Source organism: Betta splendens, chromosome 5 (genome assembly GCF_900634795.4).
Source record: "Betta splendens chromosome 5, fBetSpl5.4, whole genome shotgun sequence".
In the NCBI taxonomy this organism is placed as follows: Eukaryota; Metazoa; Chordata; class Actinopteri; order Anabantiformes; family Osphronemidae; genus Betta; species Betta splendens.
The window spans coordinates 10706879-10727137 of NC_040885.2; the positions used below are offsets into that span (position 1 = coordinate 10706879).

Here is a 20259-nt window from a genome sequence, read left to right on the forward strand (position 1 = left end):
AATTTCATAATTAATTTCAAGTGTATATATTTAAATACGTGTAACCTGATTGTTTTTGTTGGCTGAATATTAAGTTGCTACAAACTATTGAAAACTACTATGAAAACTTATGTGTATGTTACAGTGCAATGATAATATATGAACTAGTGTTTACACTAAATTTATAATTTTGATTACAGCACATTCTCATTTCTATGTGTTCCTACTGCAGTACGTCCAAGAGCAGATGATAGTTATGCAGAATAAATGTGATGCGTCCTGTAGCTCATTTTACAGGCTGCTGCAGCTTGGCAGCGGGGCACTGCTTCAGAAGAGGGCAAGAGCTTTTCCAGATGTTTGTGTTTTTTTGATTAGGCAAAGCAATCTACCCATGACTCCAAGCAAGAAAGCTGAGAGTGGAAAATGGGTTTGAAAGATAAACTGACAGACCGTTCCTCTTCGGTGCCATCCTAACTGTTCATCTCAGTTGATATACTGGCAGGACAACTTTAAGTACATGTCATTACTAATTTCAGGTTCACCACTGGAAAATACATTAGCAGTTATTTTCAAGTTCTCTCTGTTACTAAACAGAATGTCCATAAATTTCCACATTTGAGGCATCTTTCATTAATCATAGTTGACCTTGGGCTGGACTGGAAAGTGCTCCCAGCTTCACAGACAGTGGGCATATCACATAAAGCAGACATCAGTACAACCCACATAGCCTCTACTCTCCCTGGAGTTTTTGTTTTTGATTGAATGCGTTTGGAGAAGACAGTTTCTCATCTCCTCTCATGACTTAAAGGTAAAAGGGTGTGCTCCGCCAACCCTACCATTTTATTTTCAAATTGTGTTCCACCAGTACTTGTAGTCGATGCAGCCTTCCCTCAGAAGAAATAGAGGAAAATAATTCCCCTATCAGGTAACCTTAGATTCTGAATAACATAAAAAACTACAAAGTGAATGCTTTGTAGAGAACGCCTTAGATGAAATGCGGGTGCTGAGGTTGAAGGCGCTGCAGCACAAGCAGCTGGTCGTACCAGAGAACTCAATATCATTGATCATGTGGCACTAAGTGGTCCATACCTCTGCACCCTGGGGCCAATTGTTCCCAAGGCATTCCCAGACTTTGTGGCACAGGACTGTAAGTATGCATAAAGTGTAACACTTAAATGCCTCGGCTACAGTATTAAAAAAAGCACCCAAAAAAACGCCACAGAAGTGAATTAGCAGCAGCAGCAGCAGCAGCATCCAGTGTGAAGTATCCCTCCTGCTTAAAGAACCATAGAATGAATTAACCAGCCTTCTTCTGCCACAGAGAATCTCCACATGCTCTGTGTCATGGGCATCAAGTGGTTTAGATGTGGCATGTTAATATATTCATTCCACCATTTACAAAAGCAGAAATAAGCCCAGATACGCACATGATCCAATCAGTGTCTTAGTCATCTTCGATCCTGCCAGTAGGACTTGGACCATGGGCCTGGGGCCAAAAGCACTTGCGTCTGTTCCAGCTCATTGTGGAGCTGGTGAGAATGATTCCATCTTAAAGTGAGATGGAACCAGTTCAGATGGTCTGATGATTATCTGGGCAATAATACGTACATCTTCTCCACATCTTGTCCACATGTTAATCAACAAAATGTCCTCCATTGGACTGCAGACACTGTGTAATAGTGTAGATTTTATTTTTCAACATTGTCATTTCATCTGATTTTATCTTTACAGTAATATACTGTATTTTTTCATTCACGGGACTTGATGTGTTGTAAATGTTAGGCCTTCTAAAATACTTAGCTTCAGTTCATTGTATTAGGTTAATTAACTGAATGCATCCAGCCAAAGATATAATTCAATAATACATTTTTTGACTGAAGTCTACATTTGAAACAGTTTTTTACTAAAGTGAGCTTCTGTGCGACATTCCGCTGGTTCATTTATTCTTATTAAATCACAAAAGACGTGCTCCCTGCTCCGAACTCTGTCAACCTGCACTGAATTGGTAAATGGCTTGACTGGGCGCTTTTATCCATCTCCCATCCATTATCCTGATTGCTTTTCCTCTTAAGGATCGTGGGAGGGCTGGAGCAAATCCCAGCTGGCGTTAGGCATGAGTCGGGTTCACCCTGGACAAGTACTGTATATTACAGTGCAGACAAGCATTCACAGCTAGAGGCGATTTAGGGCCACCAATTAATGAACTGCAGGCCTTTGAACTGCCTGAGGAAGAGGGACCATTTAACAGTAGCTGTGGGAAAAGACCATGAGTAGGAATCAGCGTATGATAAATAAATCTAAATCTGTTTCCACACGATGGTATGGAATGATGTGAGCTGAAGGTTAACTGGTAATGGAGGCTCAGCCAGCAGTAAGAGATGGTGCTGTATGGTGAAAGTAAGCAAGAAACCATGTTCCCCGTTCTCACACATTAAACCTATTAGCAGGTATTTCATGTGAGATCTGTGAAGGCTTTCACTGATTCCTGTGCGTACTGATATTTTTTCAGACCGACCTGATCACAATCTTTATTTATGTGCTTTGTTTTCTTCCCGTTCCTCTCACACGGAGGAAGCATTGTTGTAATACGCGTAATATTAAACCAGCGGGGTGTTTCGAAGGGTGCGGGTGAATTCTTTTAGCATCTGGAGGTGACTTGTTTCGCTGCAAAACGGCAAAACAAGGCAACTTCCCTCGAAGGGCACATTTCATCGTAATGAAAATCAGCGCGTTTCCATTAGACAGCGTAAAACACAAGCAAAGGCCCAAAACAAAAGGAAACCTCATTGTAGTTTCAATGGCATTGATTGTTTCTAACGCCCTTGTTTCAAGTTCATTCACAATGCTAAAGGTTCAAGTTGTAGTTTTTTTAAAGGGAATCAATTCAACACACAAAGTTACTCCTTCTTCTCTAAAACTCCACAATGCATTCATGTGAAGGTTTCCATGTTTTAGTCTGCTCACGTTCCATCGGAACCTGTCACACGTTGGCATGTGCTGCTCATTTGGATGTGGATGCTAGAAAGCACACGAGGGAACCATGAGGTTTCCACTTTCTGATTGGAAGCAGCTTCGAAGCCGCCCGTCGCAACGATTCCATGTTTAAAAATCAGGTTTCCTGCTCCAAACAACACGAAGGTCTGTGTTCTCCTCAGATGTGGCCCTGAAGAGAGCGCCCCCAAACGCAGCACAGATCACTGTAGCGCTTTCATTAACTGTCCTGTGCCTTAGGAAACAACAGGCCCTCACGTGTAATTAAATCCAGGAGGCCTCACAGCTCCTCTAAAACCATTCCTTACAGTGGAACATGGATCCTGGGATAAAGCTGTGTGACCGGTATAGATTGCATCCACTGAGGGGAAGCGGAGTTCATATTAACGTTACAGTAACAGTGCGATTGACAGGTGATGTCTGGAACACATGGTCTCTAAGGACTGTGCTGCCCTTTGCCTCATGAGTATTATACCGTTACCTGTTACGTCCACATGTACAATACAATGCTGTGTGCATCCATCTAAGGGGCCTTGACGCAGCAAAGTGTCTTCCTCCAACCAAACCTGACGCAGCGACTGGTCTGTATTAGTGCGTGACAGAGCTGAAGGCAGAGAGGGTGAAGGTCGGAGCTGGCACCACAGCAATGATAGCTCTGTTCCACTCTCACAACTGAGATTCGACGCGATGGAGGAGCTTTCTCTCATTTGTGTGCTAGTTATGAAGGGAGATCAGGACTCCGCATCTTATTCCTTCGCACCAGCTGTGGCAGCTGTTCTTCACTGATGAAGCAAACCTCATTCTACAGAGGCATGAGACAATTCCCATGCCAGCAGAGGTAACGGTGGATTCTGATTAACGGCACAAAGCCACTTGTTTATGATCTAATATAATCACCAGCGAGGGGACTCGAGGACGTGCTCATTCATGATGTGATAATTACAGTATGTAAATTTACACTGAATTCATTTTAGTCCCCGTAAACACACATCAGTGTCATCAGTTACTGTAATTATTGCAGATGAATGCAGATCTGCTGTCATTAGTAGTTGTTTAGAAAGCTGCATCTGTATATAAACCTTAGCTTTAGTGGCCAGATGTTGTAGTCATGTAATCATCATATTCACTAACAAATGCCGTTTTTAATAAATCACTTTTAGATATTTAAAATAATGTATGTACGATTTTTCCCTCGCAGTGCAAACTTCGGCATTTATGCAATAAATGAACAATGTTTGACAGAATCTTAAATAATAAATTCAGTTTTGTTTATGGTGCTGGTACGTATGTAACCAATGAACAACAAACCCGCTTTAAGAGTGAGGTAATCATCCAACTTATGTAAACTCTGTGTCATCATCACCCCAGTGCTTGTTCCCAGTCCTCAGACTGTATTCACCAACTCTTGCTCCTGGAGCAGTTTCCCCATCAAGTGGTCACAAAATGAATTACAGACTCTTTTTGAAGGCTGCCAGCAACTGAATGCTGAGTAAATACAGTAAATGAACTGCTTCGATGCTTTATTTCCTCTGTTGCTCAACTTTGCTCACTGTTGCCATTTAAATTGTTTCCTGATTTGAATGCGTTTTTAGTCCATCACCAGAGACAATATAAGTTACAGCACAGTATGTAAGAAATCCAGCTTTTGTATATTTAAAATAACCAACTACCAAATATCTAAACAAACAACACTAGACGAAGAATGTTCAGATCATGGAGCGATGGTGGTTTTATTAGGACACAGGGGATTTCAACATCCAGTCAGTGGTATGGCGTCAATTACATCACAGGGTTTCAACCAACCAGACACTCAACAACAAACAGCATCACTAGACAAACAATTAAAGAGAAGGTAAACAGCACGACGGCAACTTGCACTCTGGACCCCACAACATGATGGGAGCTCAGTCTGCTGCTGCACTCTGATGGTATTATTGAGGTCTAAGCTAATGTCAGCAGACAGCGGCGTTCTCCATTTCATCATACATTCCAGGAAAGTGTTACACGTGGAGGATATTAGAGTGCACCAAGTGCTCCTTAATCCCTACTTACGCTGTAGAGATATTAGTCCTGCTGTTAACAACCACACGGCAATTATTTACCTTGAAAGGTGAGGGCTCCAAATGGCTCAACCACAGCACAGGCAGTTCACAGGGAAGATTAATAACTAATACTCTGAGATGATTTTTTTAATCAGTAGATTGCATGTACAGCAGTTTCCAGATCACCCAAGCACGGACAAGCAGTCTATAATGAATCCTCTGTAATAAAAAAAAAAGTCTTTACACCTTTTGTTCCTTACGGTTTGACATCTGAGTAGCTATAGAAAGTAACAATAAAAAAGCAACACCACTTTACAAGAATCAAGAGAACTAATGGACAACATATTAAACAGTTAAAAAAGTAAATATACAAGTTCAATAAAAACTGATGTTGTGCACAAAAGGCACTCGAATGTTCTGCTTCATTTACACAAGTATCTATAAATTAAAAAAAACAGTCTACTTAAATATAGTTATGATAATTTCACTTTTTAAATCGTGTGCTTTATTCGTATTTCAATAATATTTTATGTAAAATTACTTTGACAGCCAGACAACAGGAACTATATGAATGAAGCAGTTGATTGTATTATCAGATAAAGGTCAGCTCATAATGCCCACATGAGGTGATGGCGTCTATGAAACATGAGCAGTACCCACAGGAACCAACAGAGGGCGCAAGAGCACTGTTCGACCATGATTGGTGCTTTGCCTTATTCTGGGTATTTGAAGTCATTCTGTAAATATGTGTTGTTTACATTGGCCTGTGACAAACAAAGCATAAGATATATTGGCAACAAGCAAGAATTTCTGATTTACAGCAGGTGACACTGCAGAATGCATCTAATGCTGCAGACGTGACCATGAAATCAGCACATGGTTCACATGCTGTTTTATTTTGCCTTTAATTGCTACAAGCTGCTGAATTTATTAATGGAATTCCCTTTCAAAGATTAAAGCCTGCTTCATTAAAAAGACCAATATTATTTAAGATTCTCTGTTGGTTTCTATCAAGGCAAGGCACCACATTCAGCCGTAGATCCGCTGTTGCATAATATGTCGGATATTACAGCGCAAAACATGCAGAACGGAGCAGGCGCTTGCCGATAACAAGGATGCGCAGGTAGTCATCATCATCAGATCAACTGAATGCATCAGGACAAGAGGAAACTCTGGTGTCCCTCTGGATGAGCGTGACGTTGCCAATTAGAAACAGGAACTGACGGGGGGCGGGGGCGTTAGAAGGGTTCTCACCAAAACATCAACAGCTAAATGTTGAAGATCAGAGAATTGTGTGAAAACGGGCGCGTGTGTCAACAACGCATCAAAGGGTTTGATCGCTCGGTCTGTCTTCTACAGCGCGATTAGCACAGGTCAAGATCAACGACCTAGCTTCCCTCATTAGCCTGTACAAGATAAAGACTTTAAAATGACTCATGTATTATGTACAAGTTTACCACAGAAACTCTATTTTAGTTGCATTCGTTTTCTATCAGACATGGGAAAAAGCAGGGAACTCACCAGATGAGGCCTGTCTACTGCACACGGTTCTACACGGCTTGCTTTGCTTTGTGTCCTGATTAGTTACGTTCAAGGCGTCAGGCATCGTCTTCATGCCCGGATGCTTTTAAATCCCACCGTGAAAGTCAGGATTTTTCAAACTAAAAGTTTTATCATAGACGTGTTTTTTGTGATGATGCAAGGCTTCTATATTTTCATTATCTTCTCCAAACCTTGCATGCAGAATTACATAATGTCACTATAATGTCCAACATCCACCGAGCTATAGTACAAACAGAAAAGCATGGCAAGTTCAAGTACGTTGTATGCGCAGCCACAAGGGCTGTGACGGAAATGATGTATTTTAGCCTGAAGGTCAACACTGGTCCAGACTAGCGTCAAACAAACATCCTCTGGACAGTGTTTGCTGGGTAGAAACTAATACCGAAGTATTGTTTCACTTGCATTTTACACATCTCTGAAAAGAGAACACGGTGACCTTTTTTTGTTTTTAAATTGAGGTATAACTGAAACACGCACATTTTTACATATATTTACCGTGAGTCAAGTTTCAAAGAGAGCTGAGCTTTATGCCACCGCACCTCCAGCGTCTCGTCACCATGGCAACATATAACTCATCACAGGCGCTTCCTGGACATATAAATTAGGTGAGGCAGATGACAGAGAGGAGAAGATCTGTATCTGCACATTCACATCAGCACCCGCTCCCCGAAGCTCTCTCCTCAACAACCCTCACGCCGAACACATTCCACCTTTGCTACATGGTACCAGACTTATCCCCGGCGTCGCTGGATGCATTCAGGTTAGAACCAGCAGCTGCACTGTTACTTGGAAACATCTTCTCCGTGGGCGTCACGGCCGGGCTGCCGACCCCCGAGGAGCTGGAGCTGCTGGAGCGGTGTTGGGTCGGAGGCGGACGCAGCGGCCTCATGGGCGGGGGGCGCAGCTGAGCCCCCACCAGCCTGGCAGAGAGCGCGGGTTTGAAGGTGGTCATCATCTCAGAGGTGGAGCTGCTGCTGCGGCGCATGGCTGCATCCGGGTCCCGGATCATTATGGTGTGCAGGGGGCTGCCGGGCTCGGAGCTGACCGGGTTCTTCATGGGTTCCAGGGTGTCCAGCACCACGTCAGGGGTCTGCTTGACGGTGTTCTGCCGCTCCAGCTCCCGTAGCTCATTGAGGGCTGTAGACATAGTCTTCTCAATGTCCTGATAGGAGAGAAGTGAGCAGGATGAAGGCATATGGTCAGAAGATGTATTGTTTTGTCTGCATGAAAATAATTTCACGTTTAGATTGTGTTTGAACCTAATGGCTGCAAACGTTAGCTGATGAAAAGAGCCAGTAACAGAACTAATAGTGCTTTTTATGTTGTAATTCAGTTCAAAGCCAGACAAGGACAAGGCGAGAGAGAAAACACTCAGCTAAACTGCTGGTTCGTGACTTAAATGCTGTAAATCCAGGGGCTAACAACACAGACTTGCCTCAGCCAGAGCCTCCGTCTCCAGGGACTTGTGGTCCCCGAGGCTGCTGTGCCGAGTGGCCCCCGGCCCCGGCCTCAGCGGGTGGCCCTCGGGGTAGGCCTTCCGGTCCGGGTGGTTGATGCTGCCGGCGCTGCCAAAGGTGCCGAGTCGTCGCTTCTCCGGGCTCTCCATGCGCGCCTTGCTCATGGACATCTTGTGGGGGCTGCTGGGGCAGGCCGCCGCCCGCGGCGGCGTGTCGGCCCCTCTGTTCGGGCTGTGGGCGTCTGGGCCGCTGCGGCGGCGCGGGATCGCGGCGCCGTCTGACCGTAAGCGCACCCTGCGGAGAAGGACCGGGTCAGATCAGACGGAAACGCAAAGACAAATCCAGTTCACAAAGTTCATTTTTGCTCATATCCACCTCCCCATGCCTCCTCCGAAGTTGTAGTCGGGCGACTGTTCGCACGGTGACGGGGCGTCGTTTTTGGACGAACCCTTGTCATCCAGCAGCGGTCCGCTGCTCGCCTCACTGTCTGCTTTCTGGCTGAGATTATCTGAGAAAGCGTCATCCCTAAAACAGCAGAGGGTCATGAGATGTGCAAGTGGAACCCAGTTCAATATATGCAAAATATCAAATATAATCATTATACTATAAGGAACAGAGATGTTGGTGTAGGATACCTAAACTGCTGTTACTCACATGTCTTGCACCACTATGTACTGATGTGGGATCAGACCATCCACGCCGTTGTGGCGACCCTCCCACCAGTCCTCAGACGCCCGGTGGTACAGCAGCAGCGAGGCTCCCTTCTTGAACGACAGTTCCCTGGGACTGCGGCCCACGTAGTCAAACTTGGCAATAGCTTCGATCTGTTCAACCTCTAAAAAAAACACACCAAAAAGCCTGTGTAAGAAATCATAACATGGCTATTCCCATTCTAAGGGGGTAGAAATGTGATAAACAGGGGTGTTTCTGTTATTTGTTGTGATTCTTATTCTTTATTATTAATAATATTATTAATAATAACAGACATTGCAGTAATTTAACAAAATAGCCTAATACTGATCTCAACTGTAAAACCAGAACATCTCTATTTCACAGTTACAAAGGCCTTAAAACAACTTTATGTGTTTTTTTGAGGTTAGTCTAAAGAATAAATTATGGCATGAAATTAAGCATGTGGTGTATTGAAACAGGCCGACCACCAGGGGTCAGTCATTGAACAAATCTGCAACGAAGAACAAGCTACATTCCCATGCAAACAGAAATTCTTATTTTAATTTGTTTTAAAATTCCAGTGGAGAGACGTTTATTTGAGAGCACGGTTACTGTAGGAAGCAGTGAGTCTAGTCTGATGACAAAACAAGTTCAACTGTTTTCATGAACTGAACCATTGTTTGACCACCAACTAAAACGACTGCAGACAGTCTCTGTCGTCACATAAACATCTGAGGAAGAGCGGCGCTGACAGGAGCACACTGAGCTTTGTCCCCTTTTTACAAGAACAAGAACTCCAGCACTCTAAGCGGCACAGACGCAGTGACACGGGTTCTCCCATTCTGACCCAACACACTCCTTCGCTGTGCGGTGGAGACGCGAGCCATGATATCCCACGTCGTACCTGCGCTTCGCCTTTTGTTGTTTCTGTCCCAGTTACGCATTCAAAGCTCAAAGGAGAAACGAGGAAATACTGCACAAAAGGAGAAAGTCCCAAGAGAACTGCTGACTAATGCTGAACAAAGAGCCAACGAGCCAGCACGCACACACACACACACACACACACACACACACACACACACACGGATCAAAGAGGCAGCGCCGCATGCCAAAACTGTTTACTCAACTTGCCTTCAGCTTCAAACATCACATAAGCCTGTGCAATCATAAGCTGTGCAGCACAAGCCTTGTTCACCTCTCAGTCAAAAGAACTCAATAAAAGAGGTCACTATGTACTTAACTCTCTTTTTTATCCAGAACCACCCCTAAAATTACATCAAACATATTTACATGAATAATTCATGGTCTTTGTAAAAAAAAAGAGAATAGCTCTGGTTTCATTATCTTCACGTGATCAAGCTGCCAGACGCTGATATCAGTCCCAAACCCTATTTCATACGAGTCTGACTCTCGCTGTGCAATATGCTAAATGCGGTGCTAGCATAGAATAACATAGCAATCCATATAAAACACAGTGACAGCACTGATGTACTGACCTTCATCACTAGTGTGTGGTTCAGTGCCATTGTCGGCCTCATCAATCGTTCCTGGTTCACTGTGGGGGCTGTCGCTGCAGAAGCACATTGAACGTGAAATACGCGACATTTGACACGGAGAACAACAAAACGTTCAGGCAGGTGATTCGCCGATGGAATGGGCGCAGGCGAGAGCTGACAGAGGCGGCGTGCCTCCAAGCGGCGGCTGGCACTCACCAGTACTCCTCCCCTCCAGCCATGCACTTTTCGTACATGGGGCCGTCGAGCTCGCGCTGGCCGGGGAAGATGACTTCGTTGTGAATGATGATGGTCTTTATGACCTCGTTAACGTGGGCCTGGCACGCTACAGGATCCTGGCTATCAGGGATGGGCATCAAGGTCGGGCCGAAGCAGATGGCCAGATTGTACGGATCCATCATGTTCTCGTCGCTGTACTGGGACAGACTGGGGGAAGCAACAGAGGCATGTTTGTCCTGCGTATTAAAAGGGCTGTAAATCAGCTGGGCCGTGTTCGGGCTGGAGCACACGTTTCAACTAGAAGACGTCTTATTAAAAAGGAGGGACCTGCGGGTGTACAGTAAAATCAAGCTCTTTGTTCTGCAGGGAACGGAGCATTAATCATTATCAGCAGACAGGTCAAGGGAACCTGCCTGCATTTCTACCTGTTTTGTGTGACATTAAATGCATTCACTGTTTGAAGGCAGGGGGGGCATCGTCGCAAACTCACTGATTGAGAAAAGCGAACAGGTATCGCATGACGATGATGACGGTTCGAGGAAGAGTCACGACAATCTGCTGGATGTGGTGGGCTCTCTCAGCTCCAGACTCCAGCTCTGCAACACAGACGCTGACGTAAGTGACAGACGGTGGCTTCGGAAACAACGCAGTTTAGTACCCAGTGCAGAGCAACCGGTTAAAATGAGGCCCTAGTGCCAAAGCAAAAGCAGCGAAGACTGCACAAACTGTTGCTTCACACTGCATTAGATGCTCTCATATCCGTCCACTCGTCCCTGTGACTTTTTAATATGACTCACTGATGGTGGAGATGAAGTCCAGGAACCGCTCCTTTGGGAAGAGCGGGTTCTCCAGTCCTCTGAAGTAGAGCTTCAGGACCCCTGCCACCGAGTTGATATCGTGCTCATTCTGGTCGTCAATCAAGGGATCTTCACCTGATTAAGGATGAGTAAAAAAATGTGTCAAGCTATTTATTCTGTTGAGGAACATGAAAACAGGGAATACAGGGCCATATGTCTGGGACTCACCCCTCTCAAATGAGTTTTTGATGTCGTTGACCTCCACCTGTGATCCTGGCACGCGGAAAATACCCTGCTGCTGCAACCCTGAAAGAAGCGCAGCAGAGTAAGCACAGATTCTGACTAGATGACGCTAGCGAACCTCAATATGGGAGAGGCCCCCTATCGTCAGCTTCGTGAAAACAGGTTAAGAAACACAGAGCAGGAAATGTAATCTGGTGGTAAAGAGAGATGCGTCGTGCGCAAGGAGAGGGCCCCTCCGTGAGGCGGCAGCATGTGGTTTCACTTAGAAGGTTCCTAATCAGTTTTCTGGAGTTTCATTAGGTCCAGATCCAGGGGAAAGGCCTGTGGGCAACAGCAATGAGCTGAAGACAGATGTGAAGGAAGACAGGGAGGAGTCGTGAAGCGGGGCAGGAGGGCGGCTGGGCTCACTAAACAAAGACCAATGAGACTTTAAGATATCACCGCGCGTGATCTATCAGCGTAAGCTTCTCGAATCAATGGCAGGCGCTTGAAAGGCCCGGAAACAAAGGTGGAAAGCGGAGCAGGTCAGTCTCTGTACCTGCGGCTATTTGGGGAAAGAGATTGCTTCATCAAAACGCGGCAGCGCGAGGCCGAAGGAGTTTTTCAAAGACTTACCATATAGATTAATGTATCTGATACAGCTTTCAACAACAAGCGGGATTGGTTGACCCGAGTCCTGAGGGAAATAATGGGAAATCACAACGTTAAAGGCGGAAGATAAAAGGAAATGTGTCGATAACTGCAAAAACTGTTAAAGGAGACTAGAAGCATGCGTTGGAAGCTAAAGCCATGGAAAATAAATCCCAAGCTCTCACTGGGTGCTCTTAGTTTGCCTTGTGTCTGGACCTAAGCTAAGACAGAGGTACCTGGATGCGGGTGCGGGCATTCCGCCTCCCTCTGGGTCAGAGAAAGCAGCAAAGCACAGTGCAGCGGAGGAAGACAGGGCAGAGAAGCAGAACGTTAGAGAAGCTCACGTGACGGACAGCCCTGGAGGCTGAGGAAGGGGGGGGGGGGGGGTAAAGGAGCGGCTGAGCTACGAGGCAGATCCACTGCCTCCTGTCTCACAGTCATGCACGCCATTTAGAAAAGTGGCCAGAGGTGAATTGTTTTAGCGGCACCGTGGAGGAGAGGAGGAGGATTAAGGGTTAAACAGAGGCGTTATATTCTGATCAAGCTCAGCCGGAAGAGAGGAAGGAGCAGAGGGCCGGAGTGAGGAAGAGGACGGGGCGAAGGCTGCCTTCCTCTGCCGGTCTACAGCCATGCGCCGCCAGCGGGTACCTTGATGAAGGTCTCCATGTTGCCGTTAAACAGCTTATGGTTATACATGGAGCGCGGCCGAGCCTTCCGCATTTTCTGTGGCTTAGGGGGGAGGGTGGGGGGCCTGGGAAGTGACGGACAAAGGGAACAGAGACATTCACATTCTGAGACGAAAGGAGCAAAAACAGGCTCAGATGGAGCCAAACGTGTGAATGGAAGCGTGTTCACAAAACTCATACATCTTCATATAAAAGGTCTGACATGTCAGTGGTTGAGATGCACAAGACTGTTGGTGTGACTCGTGTCCTGACCCGCTACAAACACAGCACAGGGTCAATAACAATGCAAACAAAACAGAGCACCAATGCCAGCAGTTTCATTTGATTGATTCACATCCTATGCTGCTTAAAGAATCTAATCTAATGTAATGGTTAGAAATAAGTGAATGTGATGCTGTCAGAATCAGCTGACGTATCAAAGGAGACCTTACCTTGTAGTTCCACATTCAGCTCTTTCCCCTGTGGAAGGAAAGGACACAAAAGGGACATGTTGTATACTGGTGTCTTTATGCTACACATTATACAGACTGCAGCCAGTGAGGGGTTTGATGACAGACAACGCGACCATTGAGGGAGGCGTGAATGGAGCGCTGACACCACAGATAAAGCTATTGAGCAGTGGCGGCTGAAAGCTCAGGGGACGCAGGGACCCCGTGGGGCTGCTGGCCTCCTCTCGGAGGCAAGAGAAGGGGTGTGGAGGCTGCAAGGGTGTGTGTGTTGGGGAGGGAGGGCTCCACCAGTGCCGACACCAACGTCTGTGCTGGTTCACTGAGCCCATTGTTACGGGCCGATGACAGCATATGCACATGTTTTAGGCATATGCGCCGTCTCACAAACGCACAAACTCCACCATCGCTGCTGAAGATGACACATATGCTGCTTATGATGAAATATATCCTAAAGATACCATTGAAAAAAGGACCCAGTGCTTCTTCCTGCAGTGAGAGTAAGGGTGAATGGATTATGAACTGATTATGAATCAGGCTTCATTAAAAGCAGAAATAAGTCAAAGCATGTGTGGACTCCACCTAACAATAAACAGACGGAGCAAAGGCCACTTCACAACACATCATTCTGGCAGGTCAAGGTCTCTGGAGCGCGGAGGTGGAACATCAACAACGTTGTCCTTCTGAGAGATCAATCTGTCCACCTCTAAATCATACACATTGACAGTGGGTGATAAAACCAAATCGAAAAACTAAACGAAGGCTCTGGTGAGGCCTTATTTGTGTAACTCGGGTTGGCAGATGTCAAAGCAGCATCTTGTCTGGTGCCACAGCTCCACATTATGTTTTTATTAATACGTGCGGGGAGATGTAAACGCCATGTGGCGGCACGCGCCGGCTTCATCTCCGTCAGACACACACACACACACACACACACACACACACACAGCTGTGACGCAATTAGCTAACTCAGCCCTGATTGATCAGCTGAATAATTAAACACGGGCGGTACCTGGCGGCTCCGTATGTTGTGTTCGCTCGCGTGTCTCAGCTGCTCAGCCATGGATCTGTCCCAAGGCTTCCATAAACTATAACGTCAGGGGCGCAGCACGCAGCCCAGAACCAAAAAAAACGTAATCAGGTCACAATTAGGGCCTCAATCCAAGGTGTTAAAGTCGAAATTGTACATGCGCGTCTCGAGGCCTCAGCTGGCCGTGCCTGATGCCATTTTCTATTAGGGAAAACCCTGCGCGGTAGCAGCTGCGGGAACGGGCCCAGACCCGGTCCGGCTGATTGAGTGGGTGTGAACCGTTCACGGCTGAGGTGACAGGAGGACCCCCGGGGGCGGGAGGGGAGCAGGGATGCCTCTCTTTCACAGCCTGAAAAAGGGAAAAGCCCCCCCGCTGGCCACGCTACACAGACGCTGACCGGATAACGCGAGCACCGGAGGAGACGGAGGAGGTTGAAATGGAATCCTCAAAGTGAGCGAGGGCTGTTTGAGGCGAGATAGCGCGCATTTGAATACAAACTCTCATTTCCTTTTTTCCTCTCCCCGCTGTCCGTGCAGCCTCCAATAAATCTCTCTATGCTCCTCCTTAGATAAGGCCCCCTCCACTATAACCATCAAGGCAGTGGGTTTATAGAGCTGTGAGGGGTTTGTGGGACATAATTACAGAGCAAACACGTGGTCAGGCAAAGCATTAATGGACGTCGTCAAACACAGATGAAGGGTGTCTTTTACCTTCACCCAGCGTCTGCTTCAGTAAGTCGTGCTTGGCCTGCAGCTTAATGATGAGGTTGCTGCCATTCAGGTACTCCTTGAATTTCTAGACGGAAGAAGGCGACATCGAATGAAGAACAGCCATAATCTAGTTTAACGTGAGCTGCATAGCATGCTGTTGAAATCAATGGAATCCAATCTGTTTAAGATTCAATCTTACTTCCATTTGCAGAGAATGTGGAATGGTTCAAAGATGAAGTTTACAGGCTGGCAGCCGTAAACACAGGTTCAAAAGAATCCCCATAAACTCACCGAAAAGTAGAACATTTCCGTCTCCTGTTGGTTGCTTCTCCTCTTGGCTACGTTCAGCTTGCTCATGTAGGACTCAGAGGCCACGGACCTGATGGACTCAGTGGAGCGGCTGTGCTGGAAAGCGTCCGACACGTCGAAGTCCTCCACATTCAGCATGTCCTGCAGCGTCTGCATGGTCGCGTCCAAGGTCTTCCTCACCTGCGCGAGGAATCAAGAGAGGAAAGAAGAGAAATGAAGCACTGTGTCACAGTGAAAAAAAAGGGAACTGATGATATTCTTCAAGGGCGGGAGTTAGTCATTTATAACAATAAACGACCTCAGACTGCACCGTATCCGCCACTGAGGATCTGAAAGGATGAGCGGGACAGCACGGAGGTCAGGCTCACGTCAGACTAACAGCTGTCAGTGAAGAACGCTGGCAACGCACAAATTGCACATGAAAATAATAAAGGAGGGATTTTTTTTTTTTTTTTTTAGACAAGATTGATAAAGCTCATTTCCAGGAAAGGCATGCCCCATCCATTATCCTCCCCTGGCACCAGACAGAGGGGAAGCAGAGCTATTGGCGCAGTCTAACAGGCCTCGGTTATTACCGCCTCCATTTGCACCTTTATGTCTGGACGTCTTAATGAGGAAGCGCCGGCTCCATCACAAAACAGTCAGTTTGATGTAGGACGTCATAGACAACACAACCTTGATGATGTGACAATCTAAATTGTCCCACAGTGCAGGGGTCACTGGAGAGGAACCGCAGTGGGAGCAGATGGTGATGTGGCCCCTTCACTCGGCTCCGGGGGAAAATGAGAGAGGGGCTTTTTGGTCGCGGGGGGAGGGGGACACCATAAATCCTCACCTCCTCGTTCTCGATCTTTAACGTGGCTAAGCGGGACTGTAGCTGATGGTACCGCATCAGGAGTTCAGTCTGAACGGGCTGCTGGGCGCTCACCTGGCACACCTGAGGAGCAGGAGGACGAGCGGGTCAGACAAAGACAAGGTCAAAGGTCACAGGGTGAAGGTCACATTCTTAATCTAAGGCCTCCCACCTCGTCTCCCATGTGCGGCAGGTACTCGAAGCGCATGGGAGGGCAGAACACCTGGTTATGCATGTCCATGATCTTGTGCTTGTCACTGCGGGAGTCCAGGTTGTCCACGGCGTTCTCCAGGACGTCCAGCCCCTCGTGGCGCGACGTCTCCATGTTGTATTCGGCCGATAGGTAGGTCCGGAAGGTGCGCGCCAAGCTGGCGTGGTAGCCCAGGTCACAGCACTTGTTTGAAGCAAACACAAAAAGACACTTTAAAAACGAGGAAATGAAGTGGACAAACAAACACAACACGGAGCCGTCACCGTGTCGCTGGCCTTTCTAAAGGCTTCAAGGGTTATGCAGCCTCTGCAGGATGTGGTCGCTCGTGCTAAGTTGTGGGTTTTGTCACCTCCTCGGAGCGAAGGAGGTTGTGAAAGTGCTAAAAAAGTCCCGAGCCGTGCAGTCACAGTGTGAGCGCCGTTGTTCGTGTCGAGACCTAGTTTGTGGACTAAATCCCAAATCACATCTGGGTACGGGGTTATCTGGCAAAAATAGACGTTGCGTTCACAGAATTACAGGAGCTGGCACAGTAGGACACCGATGATAATTACAGAGCCTTATCACGCTGAGCTGTGCGAGGTAACCTAATTAGGGAGGGGGGGGGGGGGGGGTGGAGAGGGGGCTCAGACGCAGGCTGGAGGCGACTGACAGCTCTGTGAATCACTAAGTAAATGCTCTTTAGCGCCATTTAGCACCGAGCGAGTCGTTTCTCGCCGCGCCGCTCAGTCAAAGCAGCTCAGGAGACTTAAGGGAAGGAGTTACCGTGGTTTTCATGAGTGAGCAAACAGAGCCAAGACACATCCAATAGCGGCTGCAGCAGCAGACGAACAGAGAGAACGCACAAACAGTTGGATACGCGCGTCAGATGTGAGCTTCATTCATTTCCTCCTCCGTTTGCAGTAGCTCGTCTTTTCCTTTAAGGCCGGCCAGCGGAGTCCGGAACCGGGGCCTGGACACGCTCACTGAAGGAATGTAGCGATCCACGCCTTCGAAAACAGCGGGATGAAGGCGAGAATTCCCAATAATATTGTGCATGGTGGACCCCCCCCGCCTCCGTGCGCAGGGTGAGCGGTGGCGGGTCGAGGAGGCCGCGAGCCGGTGCCAACCGCATTAACCGCGCTCATGGCTGGATAAACAGAGCTCTGCTCACCAGCTGACTTTGACTGAACTCCAACCGTTTGTGGTTTTCTAAGCAAATAGGGCTTTTAAATACCGGTAATCAGTCTTGCAGCGCTCCCACCTCTTAATGTGAAGGAAACCCAGCTGATGTTTCAGTTAGGGTTTTGCGTTTTCACCTAAATAGACATAGAAACACACAATGCCCCGATTGTCCATGTCAGAGAATCTGCTTCCATGAGTCTGATCCATGAAAGGACAGCCCACAGAAGGACACAGTACAGAGTGTGTCGGGGGTGATTTTCTTTTTCCTCCCTGACATTTAAAGACGACCAAAGGGACACGCTGTGTTTGTCCCAGCGACGCCCCCCGAAAGCGGCATCAACAAACCCAAATGAATGAGAAAGAGCGGCGGAGAGCTCACACCACGCCGCGCACTTTACTGGGACCAGCGGAGCAGCTAACAGACGGGAGAGCGAATGCGACTCGGGAACAGATGGCGAGTCAGCGACAGCGCCGCGGAGCTAAATCAACACCAGAGTCCCAGCTGAGAGACGTAAACAAACACATGTGCCTGGCGCCTACTCACATCGATCATATCAGAGACGTCGTGGATGTAGTACTTCGCCACCACTGCGTTCGTCGCGGCCAGGTTCAGCAAGTAGTCGTTCCGGGCCTTGGTGCACTTGAGCTTGTTCTCCGAGTACTTGGCTTGTCTCTGGGGAGGAGAGGAGGAGAGGCAGCGTCACATTGGGCCGGATCGGCAGGCGGGGGGCCTGGAGAAACGGTTTCTATAGCGATGCACGCCACAGGTTTGCACTGAAGTCATTGTTGTACTTCTGAACAGGACCAGGAGCTGCAGAGCGTGGACGCAAACAAAGGGACAGTAATAAAGGCTTCAGATTCTGTGGCTGCGCAGGGAAACAGCCTGGCTTTGTGTAAAATAATCTACAAAGCAGATCCTCACCGATGCCGCAAACCTGTGCTCAGTAACTCCATGATTAAGACATTTCAAACTTAACAAAGGCGCAGCCATTCTGCAGCAGGGCCTTTTCCCCATTACCGCATTTGAATTGCTGGCGCGTTTCGCTTTATTTCCAATTTCACAAAGCCATTATGATGCAAATTCCAGCTCTGGGTTAGGGGAGGAGATAAACTTTTCTTTTTTCTTCCTCCTCCAACCTGTTTGCGCGCAGGGTGAGGGAACAAAGGGAGCCCACGCAAGAAATAGGGGAAACGTATGGCCCTGCAGAGTTATAAATAGTGCACGGATCCCAAGCCAGGCAGCAGCGGGTCTGAGGAGGGGAAACGCCGTCAGTCTGACAGCCGCTCTGATTCTCTGAGAGACAATGGGAGTTTCATTAGCATAAAGACAAACCAGAATAAGAATGCGTGTAGCTGGGGGGGTTCAGAGACCACCGTTCCTACACTGCTGGCACAGAGGACGTTACACATGCATTCAGACTCATTATCTGTAGCTTCTGAACCAAACAGATGCTCTCACCTTCTCTTTCATTTTCTCGATCTTCCGGACGGAGCTGCGTCGCGGCTGGCGGTCCTCGTGGCGCAGGAGGTGGACGTTGAGGTCTCCCGACTTGCTGAACTGCTTCTCCTCCTGCTTCTCGGCGTCCTTCAGCTTGCTCTCCGCGCTGATGCTCTCGGTGTGGTACATGTGATACGTCTTCATCACCTGCGGGACGGAATGGAGACGCTTAGGCAGAGGCGACGGAGATTAACTTGGTACAAGGCTCCATAATAACCGACTAGCAGTTTCACGGCTGTCTCCTTGTTTTCCAGATGTGGAGGATCACATCTGTCAAGGCCTGGTTTCATTTTTTCTGCTCCGTCAGTGCAGCAGTAACGCAGATGTCGTTACACGTGGAACATTTTAAGTGACTCCAGAAGCCCAATGTTATGAGTGGTTTATTTTTGGCTGTCAAATCTCAAGCTCACCCTTTCATTCCCTCCTCCCTGTGGCTTTTCCAGCATCTACCGCCTTTGTATAATAACTCCTCATCTCTCCGAGCGCATTTATTTTCAGCTGATTTGCGCATTAAAGTGACAGCCCTGCTTTCTGTATTCTCTACAGGTACACCTCTCCCTCTTGTTCTCTAGAACAACAGCCAGCAGCCAGAAACCTCCCCATCCTCTTCCACAGTGGTAATCACTAGTCTGGAGTGACAGGAACGCCTCAGGACGCACAGGAGCGTACTCCGGCTTTCTTAACCTGTCCCAGATGCTCATTGGGAAAGTTTCCCCTCCTGGAAGCTCATTCTCGGGACTTGTAAAGGAACATCCAGATGTGAGCTGCATCTGCAGACACCTTCAGTATTCAAACCCTTTTTATGAGCGCCACAACATGGCAGACAGCCCACACAGACAGTCCTGGGATCAGGTAGGGAATGTTTATTTAGCACTGGAAGGATTCTCTTTCTGTGCAGGATCGACAAAAATCACACATCTGCTGTTGGGTCAGATGACGATATCTGCAAACCCGTGTGATTTACCTGCACTGCTGCATGATCAAAAGTATTATTTCGTCTTTCTGGGCTGAAACACGCTGACTTCCCTCCGAGAGACACGAGAACACTTTGAACAGCATAGAAACAAAGAGCTCTGAGGCAAACACCTGAAAAGTAAATGAATGAAACATAAAAGACACCAGTCTATTCTCAGAGTGACAGGCCTGTCGTGCAGCTACACAAAGAGAGAAACTAGGCTAAGACTCCCAGGGTTTCAACAGGCTCCTCTCAAAACAAGACTTTTATCCAACTTTGAACCATCTGACTA

At 47.4% G+C, this 20259-nt stretch overlaps 1 protein-coding gene across 4 annotated transcripts in view; it reads right to left on the reverse strand.

Annotated features, from left to right (window-relative positions):
• Window positions 1–4675: 4675 nt before the first annotated feature.
• Window positions 4676–20259, reverse strand: part of srgap3 (SLIT-ROBO Rho GTPase activating protein 3) — a 43021-nt gene continuing 27437 nt past the window's right edge. For 2 of the 4 annotated variants that reach the window (XM_055508752.1, XM_029151783.3), the window contains exons 5-22: window positions 18974–19159; window positions 18059–18187; window positions 16315–16536; window positions 16125–16226; window positions 15272–15469; window positions 14981–15065; window positions 13225–13252; window positions 12756–12858; window positions 12093–12153; window positions 11463–11540; window positions 11235–11369; window positions 10928–11033; window positions 10417–10644; window positions 10201–10274; window positions 8687–8867; window positions 8408–8557; window positions 8011–8326; window positions 4676–7737 (exon numbers count right to left, since the gene is read on the reverse strand). In XM_055508752.1, the coding sequence (XP_055364727.1) occupies window positions 7291–7737; window positions 8011–8326; window positions 8408–8557; window positions 8687–8867; window positions 10201–10274; window positions 10417–10644; window positions 10928–11033; window positions 11235–11369; window positions 11463–11540; window positions 12093–12153; window positions 12756–12858; window positions 13225–13252; window positions 14981–15065; window positions 15272–15469; window positions 16125–16226; window positions 16315–16536; window positions 18059–18187; window positions 18974–19159 (2829 nt within the window). In that variant the 3' untranslated portion in view covers window positions 4676–7290. Of the gene's footprint in view, window positions 7738–8010; window positions 8327–8407; window positions 8558–8686; window positions 8868–10200; window positions 10275–10416; window positions 10645–10927; window positions 11034–11234; window positions 11370–11462; window positions 11541–12092; window positions 12154–12343; window positions 12859–13224; window positions 13253–14980; window positions 15066–15271; window positions 15470–16124; window positions 16227–16314; window positions 16537–18058; window positions 18188–18973; window positions 19160–20259 lie in introns of those variants that run through there. The other 2 variants (XM_029151779.3, XR_008694664.1) reach the window with 2 other exon arrangements.